Source organism: Pimephales promelas, chromosome 2, assembly GCF_988280905.1.
Source record: "Pimephales promelas chromosome 2, fPimPro1.hap1.1, whole genome shotgun sequence".
Taxonomy (NCBI): domain Eukaryota; kingdom Metazoa; phylum Chordata; class Actinopteri; order Cypriniformes; family Leuciscidae; genus Pimephales; species Pimephales promelas.
In genome coordinates, this window is record NC_142770.1 from 19,757,313 (window position 1) to 19,772,312 (window position 15,000).

A 15,000-nucleotide genomic window follows, 5' to 3' on the forward strand; every position below is an offset into this window, starting at 1 on the left:
AACATTGATAATAATCAGAAATGCTTCTTGAGCATCAAATCAGCATATCCGAATGAAATAATATTTCACTTTTTACAATATTACTGTTGTTATTTTTGTTCAAATAAATGCAGTTTTTGTTTAATTGAATGTTCAAAAACATATAAGTAACATGCTAGTAGCATTTGTTTCAGTATAAAAAATTTGTATCATTACATAAATAGTATTAGTAGTACACTGTAAAAAAAAATATTGTTGGTTTAACTTAAAAAAATAAGTAACCTGGTTGCCTTAAAATTTTAAGTTCATTGAAATGGAAGAATTGAGTTAATACAATGAAGGAGATTAATTAATCACCAGAAACTCAAAATATTATGTTATAAGTTGATTTGACAAATGAAAAAATGTTGTGATTACAAATCAAATGTAAATAAGAAATAAACAATAAAATCAGTCAAAATAGCAAGAAAAGTTTATTTTGAGTTGTAAATGCAAAGTTAGCCACTTGATTTAGTCTTAAACATTACTTGTACGTCAATTTAAAGTCAATTTAATTTCATAATCTGATATTGTTTGTTGAGTGAAACTGTAAATAAGAAAAAAACATGTAGGGTGGCACTTTATTTTATCCATCAACTGAATCACAAATGATGTTGGTTGGAGGGGAGGGGTTCAAGCTATCGCTTCAGAGGCGGAGCAAGTCGTTTTTAATGTGCGATGAAGGATCATTCAAAATAAGACATGCAGGAACATGCATTAAATAAATACACAGGGTCAATTTCATGTATGCCTTTTTTCCAGGGAAAAAAAACGCAGCAATAAAATCTATGCAGCTATGCAGAATATACTAATGCCTACTTCCTGAAAAAAACAGCCTTGAAAGTCCATTTGCACTCGAGCGGCTGAGACTTCAGCGCATGGCAGGGTCAGCCCAGCATGTCTGATTGCAATTTTAGCAATGCCATGCTGCTTAAAGTTGGTTAAAATCTTATTTCACACAGCACTAATAAAACATCACAGGTGCAAAATTGGAATAGACAATTTTTTGTGCAACGCAGATACATTTTAACTGCTAGCATCAGTAAATTTAATATTAAGCTGCCGTAGCAAACGTGTATTAGCCTACGTATTAGCCTGCTAACTGTTCCCTATCACCGTATCAGGTGAACCTGACGTCGGCTGAAAAACCAAGATTGAGGTCCTAATTCTGCAGTTTCTCCTGAACGTCCAGTAATATCAGCGCTAAACCCCTCATTTACATTCGAAGATTACGGAGAGGTGAGACTTCAGTAAGGTTTTTGGCCCTATTAATTACAGCTTTCTAGGTGGAAGAGCTACTTCTGAGCTTAAATATAGGGTTAGGGTCCTCTTTGCTAGGGTTTGTCTATAAATCGTTTTAATTTCTGGTTTTAAGGCGAGTAGGTGCTCGAGACACCTTGCCCAGAGAGCTTTGAGAGAGACAAAGTGGTCTAAGATTAGTCCTACATCAATGTTCCTGCATTTAAGTCTAATCGCACATTGCTCCTGCAAATCGCCATGCTTCATTTTGCTCCATTTGGACTAAAACCTGTATTTAATGAAGTGAAGAACGCAAAATTGTTTAAAATAAAAACAATACAATTGCTTTTATGTTTAGGACCACTAAGATTTTTGTATTGTGACATTGTTTTTTATGACTAGTGTAAAATATTTAGCTATAATAGATATCGCCATACTTGCCCAATTGATTTACTGCATTAAGAATTTCAAACATTTTTAAGTTAAAATATGCTTAAATATGGAAACGAGCCATTGTTCGTTTAAATATGCCCTAATTTGCATGCATTTCCAGAACATAAATCAACTTTCTCATTTAATTCTGTTGACATACTTAAAGTTTTTTTACAGAGGGGAATTTGGAAGTCTGTTTTTATCACACATAAATGACAAAATACATGTTTTTAGGAATAAAAGACTGTGGATAATAAATGAACAAACCCTTCTGTAAAAACCTTCAGTATATAGATAGGAAAAAAACTCTAAATTTTGGCGTATATAAGTGCAGCTGAAATGGAGAAAAAATTCATTTTGTGAAAACACCCTTTACAAGATATACATTGCAATTGAAGCCTACAGAAGTCTGAAACTTTCCATTAGTTTAAAACAAAAGCCAAACAGCCCCAAATATTAAAATTGACCAGTGCGTGAAACAACATTTTGTCCGTAAGCATATTTAACCCACATTCTCACTACATTAAATGTAAATCTATAACTTTTTTGCATATTTAGACTAATCTCTAGAACACTGATGTCAAATAAACCCAAAGCTATTATAATTGGCAATGCATAATTAGCCCAATGTTAGACTAACCTACTATAATATGAGCTTTAGGAGCTTCTGGATCAGAATAGAGGCTCGGACGGTTAAACCCAGAGAGGTTTTGAGCCGCTGGGTCATGTGTAAATGGGTTATGATCACCAGCAGTTGACTGGCCGTGGCTCATTGGGCTGTAATTGGCGGTCAGTAACGCCCATCCACTCACACAACCCCCCATCCGTTAGCAGCCCATTAAGTCATTGGTATTGACGCCCCTGAGGGGGATGCGTTCATGACACATAATTGAGACAGATTTATCCGATAAACCTCAGCTGGCAGCGTAAAACACCAACGGGTGACAAATGATTACACACATTAAGGAACGCAACACTAATTTATCAGCTTTTATTAGTGGCAGCTTAAAATACTGGAAACACTTTCTATCTTTTAACGTATTGAACAATAAATTAAACGTTAGTAAAAACAACCAAAATAGTGTTGATAGTTCATCAATTTCAATGGGAGTCAATGGAACTTTTGCCATTTCTATGCACGTTTGTTTGTTTTGTTCATTTAATCAGGAATAAGAAAAAGCATGGTAATGGCCAAGCTTTATAGGCCTGTATCAATACAGATTGCATAATTCCTGCTATAATGCACACATGAATGATCCCAGCATGAATTATGTACAGAATGAGCAGTAAATGATGCACTCCGCCTGACTGACTGCCTCTCCCATGGGCGGCCTGACGCGGGCGCTGCTTATGGTTGGGTGGCGGTAGAGAGTCGACTTATTTAATATTCTATTCAGACTCAGATTGAATTTTGCCTGTTTTTTGTTCCAGTGCAAATTTTGACATTTCAATACACCGGCTCATTTAAATGTGCCACAGTTTGTCTATTGTTAATGTAGCCGCGAGAGTGAAACTAGCTTTGAAACTTGGCTAATTAGAATAAAAGTATGTGTAAGTGAAAACTTTTTTGCAGATGAAAAGGTAAGTCATGCATAGTGTGCATAAGCATTAAGCATTGTGTTCGGTGCCATTTAAAGAAAATATGTTATAAATATTCTATAAATGTGTAATAAACACAACTCCCAAAGATGATTTGTTCAATGCAACAAGTAAAACTTCATTTATAATTTAGAGTCATGAGGGATCAAACACAACAGTCCTAATTAATAATTGAACAAACATTATGTGATCTCTCAACAAGCAGTAAACTTTCTAATACTAATTGTAAAACATTTTTGTTGTGATTAATCTCACCGAAGAAGACATTTGGGACGCCACAATTATGCTAATTTCAGTCAAATTATCAACATTGTGAGTTATTTCACAGATTATGGTAAAAGCCCTTGAAGTAAGAGGTTACCCGCTCTGCCCTCTACAGCCAAGCGTACGCACACCACACTCCTGTGCCCGGCCATAAATCACAGCTTATCTTAAAAAAAAAACTCATTTACATTTTGGCACACACGAGTCGCGGACTGACGGGAATCATCAGGAGAAGAAATCCCAAGGGACTCACCTTCCGGCAATCTTCCACGGTGAAGCGGCAGGGGGAAAACGTAGCGACGGCTCCATCCATAAGGATAGTGAAGGCAAGTAGGCTCAAGTCCTCTTAGATTCCCACATGTCCAATAACGGTTTCCAGCTGAAAGAAGATGTCCTCCTTCGCCGACTCACCTTGTGTCCGTACTGCGTTGAAGACTGGATCTGCTCTCGGCACAAAACAAACACACGCAGGTTTTTTAGCAGTGTAACCCTGAGTCAGGCCTGCCTTTGAAATGCTCTCTAGCCCACAACACAGACGGCTTTCATTATCTGCGGAGTCGCAGCGAGGCCTAGCTTTAAAAGCTACTGATTTCTTTTTTCCTTTAGCCTCCCACACAAAGGAAGGGCAGTTTGTAAATTACTTGCTCGTTTCAGCCCAACAAAAGGTACTTTCATTGAAACTCCCCCTTCCATTTGATTTTGCTCAAATTTGATTACAAGGATTGAAAAAGGAGAAAAAAAGAGGAAATAGAAAAAAAACAGATGGCGTCTGCATTCAGCGCCTTGAATGGCTTTATCTGGGCGCCTTTTTAAACTGTGGCAATCCACAAGCATTTCGGTCGGCTTCAAAAAAGAACTTGACAAAAATGATCGGTTTGCCATTTCTCGTACGGAAAAGCACAAAGAAAAGCCTTTTCTCCCTCTTCTCTCCTTTTCTTCTACGCTATCGCCCGCCTGGATCAAAATAATGGAGATTAGGTATTTCATTAGAAATTATAGCTGGATATGGAGTAGGCTGTCATATTAATAGCAACCTGCCTGTGGCCCTTCACCATGTGCAATTCACCTAGACAATAGACTGAGGGAGACCATATATTGAACCTCTGATTCAAGCCTGATCAATTTTCCATCATCAAGACGTTTAACAAAGACGTCGCATGCGGCTGGCCTGCCGAGAGCCCCCTCCTTGCCAAAATAGTTCAAACTAAACTAAACACACATTCTCTGCCACAAAAAGAAGCATTCTTTCTGTAGAGAAAGGAAAGCGACGCGGGCTATAATTCCATTTCTATGGCCCAATGGGCATTTCAGCATGCACTTGTTTTCAGCTGTAGATAATTACAGGCTGTGGCAGACCGAAAAAGAAGTGGGAACAAACAGAGCACTGGGCTGCATTATTCTGCACTCGTGTCGAAACGCTTTCAGCTTGAGCAGAAGACGGTTGTGCGCTCAAACTCCAAGAGCTGGTGGCTAAAAGACCGCCAAAACATGTCACAGATAACAGGAACTTGCAAAGCAATATTTGTCAGGTGCTTTTATTTGGAGTGACCTACAGTACATTCAAGATATATAAATACTAAGTGTAAGATGTATTCGGGTTGATTGGGAAATTTTTCCCAGTCACCTCAATGGCAAAAGTGTTCCAATCAAACTGAATTCACACTTTGTGTTTCGCATTGGATTCAAACCAATGATCTCGCCCTTGCAAGCACAACCCTCAACCAGTTACTGGGTTAGTTCACCCCAAACTTAAAAAATCTGTCATCATTTATGTGCCCTCATGTTGTCCCAAACACATAAGACCTTCATTCATCTTCGTAACACAAATGAAGATATTTTTAGTGAAATCAGAAGGGATTTCTGTTCCTCCATTGTATGTCTATTCACCCAAAACATTCATAAAGTGATCTTAAAATAAATGAATCATGCAGTTCAATCCAAGTCTTTTGAAGAGAAACAATCGCTTTATATGATGAACAGATTGAACTTAGACTTTTATTCACGTATGAAAATTGATCAGTGAACACATAGAGCTCAATCGAACTTGGTTGTCGCATGGGAATGAACCTCATTGGTTCTTGTTGAAGCTCAAACGTGCTGCGTAACATGAAACTGAACATCATTGGTTCTTGCTGAAGCTCAAACGTGCTGCGTAACACGAGAATGAACCTCATTGGTTCTTGAGAAGCTCAAACGTGCTGCGTAACACGAGAATGAACCTCATTGGTTCTTGCTGAAGCTCAAACGTGCTGCGTAACACAAGAATGAACCTCATTGGTTCTTGCTGAAGCTCAAACGTGCTGCGTAACACGAGAATGAACCTCATTGGTTCTTGAGAAGCTCAAACGTGCTGCGTAACACGAGAATGAACCTCATTGGTTCTTGCTGAAGCTCAAACGTGCTGCGTAACACAATAATGAACCTAATTGGTTCTTGCAGAAGCTCAAACGTGCTGCGTAACACAATAATGAACCTAATTGGTTCTTGCAGAAGCTCAAACGTGCTGCGTAACACGAGAATGAACCTCATTGGTTCTTGCTGAAGTTCAAACGTGCTGCGTAACACAAGAATGAACCTCATTGGTTCTTGCAGAAGCTCAAACGTGCTGCGTAACACAATAATGAACCTAATTGGTTCTTGCAGAAGCTCAAACGTGCTGCGTAACACGAGAATGAACCTCATTGGTTCTTGCTGAAGCTCAAACGTGCTGCGTAACACGAGAATGAACCTCATTGGTTCTTGCTGAAGCTCAAACGTGCTGCGTAACACAAGAATGAACCTCATTGGCTCTTGCTGAAGATCAAACGTGCTACGTAACACGAGAATGGACCTCATTGGTTCTTGCTGAAGCTCAAACGTGCTGCGTAACACAATAATGAACCTCATTGGTTCTTGCAGAAGCTCAAACGTGCTGCGTAACACGAGAATGAACCTCATTGGTTCTTGCGGAAGCTCAAACGTGCTGCGTAACACAAGAATGAACCTCATTGGTTCTTGCTGAAGCTCAAACGTGCTGGGTAACACGAGAATGAACCTCATTGGTTCTTGCTGAAGCTCAAACGTGCTGCTTAACACAATAATGAACCTCATTGGTTCTTGCAGAAGCTCAAACGTGCTGCGTAACACGAGAATGAACCTCATTGGTTCTTGCTGAAGCTCAAACGTGCTGCGTAACACAATAATGAACCTCATTGGTTCTTGTAGAAGTTCAAACGTGCTGCGTAACACGAGAATTAACCTCATTGGTTCTTGCGGAAGCTCAAACGTGTTGCGTAACACGAGAATGAACCTCATTGGTTCTTGCTGAAGCTCAAACGTGCTGCGTAACACGAGAATGAACCTCATTGGTTCTTGCTGAAGCTCAAACGTGCTGCGTAACACAAGAATGAACCTCATTGGCTCTTGCTGAAGATCAAACGTGCTACGTAACACGAGAATGGACCTCATTGGTTCTTGCAGAAGCTCAAACGTGCTGGGTAACACGAGAATGAACCTCATTGGTTCTTGCTGAAGCTCAAACGTGCTGCGTAACAGAATAATGAACCTCATTGGTTCTTGCAGAAGCTCAAACGTGCTGCGTAACACGAGAATGAACCTCATTGGTTCTTGCGGAAGCTCAAACGTGCTGCGTAACACAAGAATGAACCTCATTGGTTCTTGCTGAAGCTCAAACGTGCTGGGTAACACGAGAATGAACCTCATTGGTTCTTGCTGAAGCTCAAACGTGCTGCTTAACACAATAATGAACCTCATTGGTTCTTGCAGAAGCTCAAACGTGCTGCGTAACACGAGAATGAACCTCATTGGTTCTTGCTGAAGCTCAAACGTGCTGCGTAACACAATAATGAACCTCATTGGTTCTTGTAGAAGTTCAAACGTGCTGCGTAACACGAGAATTAACCTCATTGGTTCTTGCGGAAGCTCAAACGTGTTGCGTAACACGAGAATGAACCTCATTGGTTCTTGCTGAAGCTCAAACGTGCTGGGTAACACGAGAATGAACCTCATTGGTTCTTGCTGAAGCTCAAACGTGCTGCTTAACACAATAATGAACCTCATTGGTTCTTGCAGAAGCTCAAACGTGCTGCGTAACACGAGAATGAACCTCATTGGTTCTTGCTGAAGCTCAAACGTGCTGCGTAACACAATAATGAACCTCATTGGTTCTTGTAGAAGTTCAAACGTGCTGCGTAACACGAGGATAAACCTCATTGGTTCTTGCTGAAGCTCAAACGTGCTGCATAACACAAAAACGTACCTCATTGGCTCTTGCTGAAGCTCAAACATGCTACGCAATACGAGAATGAACCTCATTGGTTCTTGCTGAAGCTCAAACGTGCTGCGTAACATGAGAATGAACCTCATTGGTTCTCGCTGAAGCTCAAACGTGCTGCGTAACACGAAAACGTACCTCATTGGTTCTTGCTGAAGCTCAAACGTGCTGCGTAACATGAGAATGAACCTCATTGGTTCTCGCTGAAGCTCAAACGTGCTGCGTAACACGAAAACGTACCTCATTGGTTCTTGCTGAAGCTCAAACGTGCTGCGTAACATGAGAATGAACCTCATTGGTTCTCGCTGAAGCTCAAACGTGCTGCGTAACAAAAAAATGTATCTCATTTGTTCTTGCTGAAGCTCAAACGTGCTGCGTAACACAAGAATGAACCTCATTGGTTCTCACGCTTGAGATTCTGTTTACCTAATTTGAATAGTGTAAACACTGTTCACTTTTTTATGTAAATAAAATCCTAAAATAAATCTGTTCATCATATGAAGAGATCATGTTTCTTCAGAATACTTGGTTTAAATCGCTCTATTCTTATGGATTTATTTTACGATCTCTTTGTGAAAGATTTGAAGATTATTGTTTAGGCCCAGGGGTCAGAAACTTTTTTTAGTTTCCATGTTAATCACTGTTTCACACCAGTTACGCGTGAACAGAGTTTGCACATTGTAACACAAATTTGAGGTGTTCAGTTGCCCAGAGAGAGAAAAACTAGTTCCACTGGTGTCAGTGGAAAAGATGCACAGGAGACGAGAACTAGCATTTTCCAGCTTAAAGAAATTACTTAAAGGGATAGTTCACCAAAAAATTAAAATTTTGTCATTATTTACCCACCCTTATGTTGTTCCAAACCTGTTTGAAATTCTATCTTCTATTGAACACAAAATTAGGTATTTTGAAGAATGTTGGAAACCAGTTGACAGTAGCCATTGTCTTCCATAGTAGGAAAAAAAAATATTATGGAAGTCAATGGCTAACGACATCTACAATACTGGTTAAATGACATGAAATGTCAAGTTACGTGTCAGCAAGTTTCAAGTTACGTGTCATCTAGCAACAACCTACACATCCCAGCATAAACATTCCCGATAAATTATTTGTTATTAAAGCAAGCAAGCATACTGTATGCGTGATTTATAACAATTGCCTTACCTAATGCAGCAAAACAAGTTTATTCAAATTCTGATTGGATTATAAAGCGTGCAAAGAGCGCTCCAATTACAATCATCTGCTATAAACAATGAAGCTGACTGCACAATGAATATTATATTTAGCCTACATAATTTCTACACTATGGAGGGTTGAAGAGAAGGGCTACAAGATCAAAGCAGTGAGCCAGTGCCAGTAACGAAGATGATAACATGAGAATGACAACCTGGGAGTCCACCAATGACAGGGTTGTGACGGGGCCCCATTTGTGGAGAATGCCTCAAGCAAGGCTGAGCTTCCTAATCAGGGCCACGTATGACACCCTCCCAAGCCCCCAGAATCTGAATCTCTGGTACGGCTCAGAGGAGACCTGCCAGCATTTCGGCCTTCAGAACCCCAGCTCACAGCACACCCTCTCCAGCTGCATAACGACACTGACCCAAGGACGTTATAGATGGCGTCATGACCAGGTCCTGCGAAAATTAGCTGAAGTCATCGAAACATATAGACTGGAAACCGACAGGGCCAGCCCAGCAACATCTCATGGGCTGATTCAGTTTGTGAGGCAAGGGGGTGAGGAGTTAAGCAGCAGTACAAAGGCTGTCAAGGCTTCACTGGAACCTCCGCTCAACAGCTCCTGAAGTCTCTCGTGTGAGAGACTCCAGGATGTCAAAGGCACTAAAAGATCTGGCTGAGGAGGCAGAGCAAGGGAGCTTCTGGCTCTGGCTCCAGAGAAAGGACAAGGTGTGGGGGAAAGGAGGATTCTAGGGCTGGCTGCAGGGAGTGGTAGGGAGATGTCCCTGCCATTGCTCCACCACCCAGAGATGTTCTGGGATTAAAGGAGCAAAACATCAACGATGGGTGTCTCCCAGCTGACGACTCTGCAGCCAGCTCAAATGGCACCGGCGGAGGTGCGTCAGGCAGAAATGCTTTGTAGGTATTCTTGTGCTTACAACATGCAGAACTCAGAACTGGACAAAAGCTTAAACGTGCCTTGATAGGCCATTGCATTCTAGAAATCAAATGATATTTGTGATGGGCTGCATTGCTTAATGCTGAAATACCTGTTGTAAATAGAATCCTTTGACTCTCTCCAGTGTGCAAACAAGCTATATAGCCAGTGCCAATAAGCTATTATTATAGATAAACTGACCCTAGAACAGCAGTTATGGCCAGTTCTTCTAAAAACAATCAGAAGCAGCAGCAGTCTGTGGTAAATTGAGTGGAAAAATTTCATGATAGTCTTAAGTCTGTGGCCAGAGCAAGTCTAAGCCTTGGCCAGCCTTACACATGCTCCGACTATGCTTCAGGGCATTCAAAGAAATCACACCCGGATCTTCAAATCCAAGACAATCAGGCTGAGAAATCAGATCCTAGGGCATGTGCAGTTCTAAGCTACACAACACCATTGAGGTGGTGATGGCGCAGTGGATAAGACACATGCCTTTTGGTGTGAGAGACCCAGGTTCAAATCCACTGCAAGACACCAATGTGTCCCTGAGCAAGACACTTAACCCCTAGTTGCTCCAGAGGCGTGCGACCTCTGACAAAAATAGCAATTGAATAGCAATTGAAAATCAGCTAAATGAATAAATATAAATGTAAAATTGATGGACTTAATCTCGTACTCCCATGCTGAACTGTCCGTACAGCAAAACAAATGTGGGGGGGGGGGAAGCAATGTTCCTATGTTCCTATGCTTAGTTCCTACATACTCTAAAATCCATTCTCAGTGTAAGCTTCACTCCCTCAGTGGCATTTGTCTGAGGGTGGAAAACTATTGTAAGTCTGTGCACAGTACCCAAAGCTGAAACCTTGTGTTTAAAGAAATCAATCATAAACATAGAACTCCTGTCTGATATTAGCTACTTTGGAGCACCATGCCAAGCTGAAACTTCACTGAGCAGCTTACTGGCAGCAACAAAAGCCATAGCTTCCCTCAGCACAAACTTCGATCCACTTTGAAAAGTCACCTACAAACATAAGAATGTACGCATTACCAGTCTGACGCAAGGGGCCTTGGAAGTCCACCCCTGTGTACTCCCAAGTATGCTGGAACCATTAAACAAACAGGCTTTCTCTGGGATGGCTTAATGAAATGGCAGACAGCACACAAGCCAGCACACATCTGATATCCTGCTAGACAGGAAAAGAATCTGTTTGAGCCTTGCCACCATTTTAGTCACACCCAAATGACCTGCAGTGGTATTATCATGAAAATACTCAAACAGAGACCTTTTGACAGTCTGAGGAGAAAAAAGCTTAAAACTTTTTCTTGAGGTGCAATATACAAGAAGATTTTGAGTCTTTGTGATATAGAAGACCATCAAGAACAGTGAAGAGAGGATCTTCTTCCGGTGACATACCCTTACCTTTCTCCAACACACTAAACTGCTTCCTAACATCTGGGTCATTCAGCTCTAGGCTTCTCAAGTGATCTCTGACCATAAACAGTACAGGCATAAGCAAGTCCATACCCCCAAGAACAGTGCAATCAGGGAGAACGTCCAGCGGCTGACCGGAAGAAAGTAAGGGGTTTCAAGACACACTGTCCCGCTTTTGGACACTCCAGGTTTATGGATAATCTCAAAACTGCCAGTGGGGTTTAGTTGGGACATCAAGGACTTCACACTGCTGTGGTCACAAAAAACTGTGACATGCAGTCCCTCAATGTATGCTCTCAAATTCTCAATTGCCCAAATTACCGATAGGTGCTACCGATTGGTAATTGTTTGCGCTTGTGCTTCACAAGTTTAAAAATGTTAAAAATTGAATTTAATGACTAATGTGTCAACAACTTTAATCGAGTAAGTGTGCACAGCTGAAAGTTATGCTACTAAAGCGGTAGCTGTATATTGATATTGAAAAGCAACACAACTTAGTGGCACTGTGACAACCACAGTAGGTAGTCTACAGGCATAATGACAATATGATATTAATAAATACCATTTACCATTTATAAGTTAAATGGACTGCCAAGTAGGTTGGTACTATTCAACTCCGTGACTAACATGTCTTGCCACTTTGCGCTCATCCAGGCCTCGGGACTGCCGAACAGAAGTTGATATCGACAATTCTTTATCGCATTTTCTTTCTCGGGACACAGCTGATCGGCAGATATTCCAAGGTCGACCGCCTCCTGTACTTGGTCCTCCATTAGGGCGATTAATGGCGAGACAACAATAACGACTGGGGTCTCACTAAGTTTAATGCCAAAAGCTGCTCTTTTTTCAAAATAAACTTGCATTCTAAACTACTTAGAACAATATCTAAGGCTGCATCAAAAGGTAGCTTCGCGTCTGCTGCTATGTTGAATCCATAGATATAAACAAACTGCTTCGGTGTGTCGCATAGATGTCGTCATCGTCTTGCTGCTCCCTCCCCGTTCTGTGATTGGTTCCCTAAATGAGGCGAAAATCTGGACCATGGTATCCATACCGCCTTTCAGCGTGAATAAAATCGCGCTGCGGGAAGGCAGCATGGGGAAACCCAGACTAATAGCTAACTGCTTTATCTTAAACAACAGTTTGACTAATTAATCAAATTATGAGCAGTTTGTAACTTGACAAAGTATGAGTGGCCTACAACTATATTCCCACCCTTAAAGGTGCAGTGTGTATTTTTTAGCGGCATCTAGCGGTTCGGTTGCGAGTTGCACTAAGGGCTCAGCCCACTGCTCACCCCTCCCTTTCGAAGAAGCTACAGTGGTAAAACGGGACAAACGTATCGTCGTCTGAGACAGCAGAGAATAGCCAGAGTAAGTTAAGCTTCTGTACCATAGTCCATTATAAACCACATCATGGATAAAGTTTACAAAGCCATGGTCAGGTGAGGATCATGGGTTTTAATATATAATATAATAATAGTAATCAACTGATTGTCTTACAAACGTAACCAGCACATTTCTCCCCACATAGCAAACCCATAGTACAGCGAGGAAGAAGGGTCTTTATGGTCTTTATACACCACTGAACACATAGTTATGGATCTTATATTGCATTTCTCTCAATAGATCCTCAGAAATATTACACACTGCACCTTTAAGTGGCATCAATGTAACAGCTAGTACAGGAGCTACTACTTTTTCTCAATGGCAGCTTGACAAATGAAACAAATCTTGAATGGTGGTGACTGGAAAGCTCAAGTTTCAAGGTAGCTTCCTCAACATTTTTGTTACTTGAAATCACTTGTATAACTGTCTAGCAGCCTCATGAGATCTCTGAGAGTGAAACATCCACATGGCTCTTCTTCTTCTTTGAGATGGCTGAATGAACGACTGATTCAATAGGCCACCTGTAAGACGTTCACTTACAGACGGTCACGGTGGCAAACACTGTGCAGAGCAGATGCGGCAAAATTAATTCCTCTAATTACAGACTTTTGCCTTCATCCCCATTTGCATGAGCTTTTGATAAGCTGAATGGGGAAAGGTCAAATGTTGTTGGCAGGAATTCCGATTTGGATTCACTTCAAATCATACGAGCCACAAACATTTTGAGAGGCAGCTGTTCTGATACGTCATCGCTACGTGTTGTAGCATGAATGTAGGACCACTTTGAGGGGACTTACACGCTAGAGAAAGTTTAATAAAGCATAATACAGTTTAAGAAAGAGTGGATCAGTCTGAAAACTATTTCAGCGATTTCAGCGGAGTGCAACATTTTCAAAGTAATGGACCAATTAGATTCATTTGGGGGTAGTTTGTGTTTTGTTGTTTTTAAACATAACAACTCCTCTGTTCACCTTCATGAACACCCTAATTAAAGTCCTGACCCATTTACCATTGTTCTGTGAATTTTCGCGAGTGAAATTCGAAAAGAATTCATGTCATAGTGAATTTTGCATGAGCGTGAAATATTTATGAATTGTGCTTCAAATATAGCTACAATATTGACCATAGATAATGGGTCTTTTTGCCTACTAAAGTTTGGCCAAATGTGATCGCACCTTTAGACTGACGCAAAGAAGCGCAGGATGCTACGCAAAAGTATTATGCAAAATACCTTTATAAATGTCCCACTAACTTGGGGTTGAGAGGACTTGCAGAAGGTTGAGGCTTGAACGTACACTATAAAAAAATTGTCCTGTTAAAAAAAACGGTAAACTACTGGCAGCTGTGGTTACCAGCACCATACCGTAATAATACGGTGTGTTACTGTTTTTGTGTTAGAGCATATAGCTGTTAAATTAAAGTTTTATACTGTAGCTAGCTGATAATACAGTATTTAGCTGTTAATTTCAACAACAGTAACACACCGTATTTTTATGCTATTATGCTGGCAACCTTTACCGTTTTTTTTTACAAGATTATTTTTTACAGTGTACCAAGAAGAAGTCAAAACTAAAGTTTGAGATTTAATTCTACACACACACACAAAAATGTATTCTACATGTTCAGAGCGTGTATTTTCACCTGACATCAAACAGATGCTACTGTTGCAACCGGAGGTTACCATAGCAACAGTTCCGTTTCCGTTACATCATCAGTATCGAGTTCCAAAACAGGTGTACTTCCATATTCTATCTATTTGTTCCAAATTCTATCATTAGTAGACTATATGACAGTTTTGTGCAAACATTTTAATTTAAGATTATTAAGCTGATTTTTGGCACGCCAGCCTAAATATTTAAAGAACAAAGACTTAAACAAATACTATTTAAAAGGCTTAGTGAGGTTGTTCTTTGTAAAACTGCTTAAAACAATGTTTTGTAAAAAACAAATACATAAAATTAAGTGTGCAAACATTGAAACGTGCAAACATTTTTATTTGACAACTGTAATTGCTATTTAAAAACATGTCTTAAATACAAGGAAGGAGAATATTTAACAAGAAAGGCACTAAAGAGAGGGATGTGAAGATGTGAAATGAACAGACTGAGACTTTATATTAGATAAAAACACGTGGACAAATTTCTCTTTTGGGGACATTTGTAGTTGAAATCATAATATTTTGCAATACTCAGCATTTCGCAACTATAGAATCGTGGCTTAAGCATTGTGATAATATCATTTC

At 40.3% G+C, this 15,000-nt stretch overlaps 1 protein-coding gene across 5 annotated transcripts in view; it reads right to left on the bottom strand.

Annotated features, from left to right (window-relative positions):
* The window catches only part of LOC120491833 (uncharacterized), a 163,679-nt gene that overhangs the window by 141,195 nt on the left and 7,484 nt on the right, over positions 1-15,000 (bottom strand). For all 5 annotated transcript variants that reach the window (XR_016145740.1, XM_039689816.2, XM_089117702.1 and 2 more), the window contains one exon: positions 3,806-3,993. Coding sequence is in view for 4 of the 5 variants with exons in the window: in XM_039689816.2 (XP_039545750.2) it covers positions 3,806-3,861 (56 nt within the window). In the remaining variant the exon portion in view is untranslated. The remainder of the gene's footprint in view (positions 1-3,805; positions 3,994-15,000) is intronic.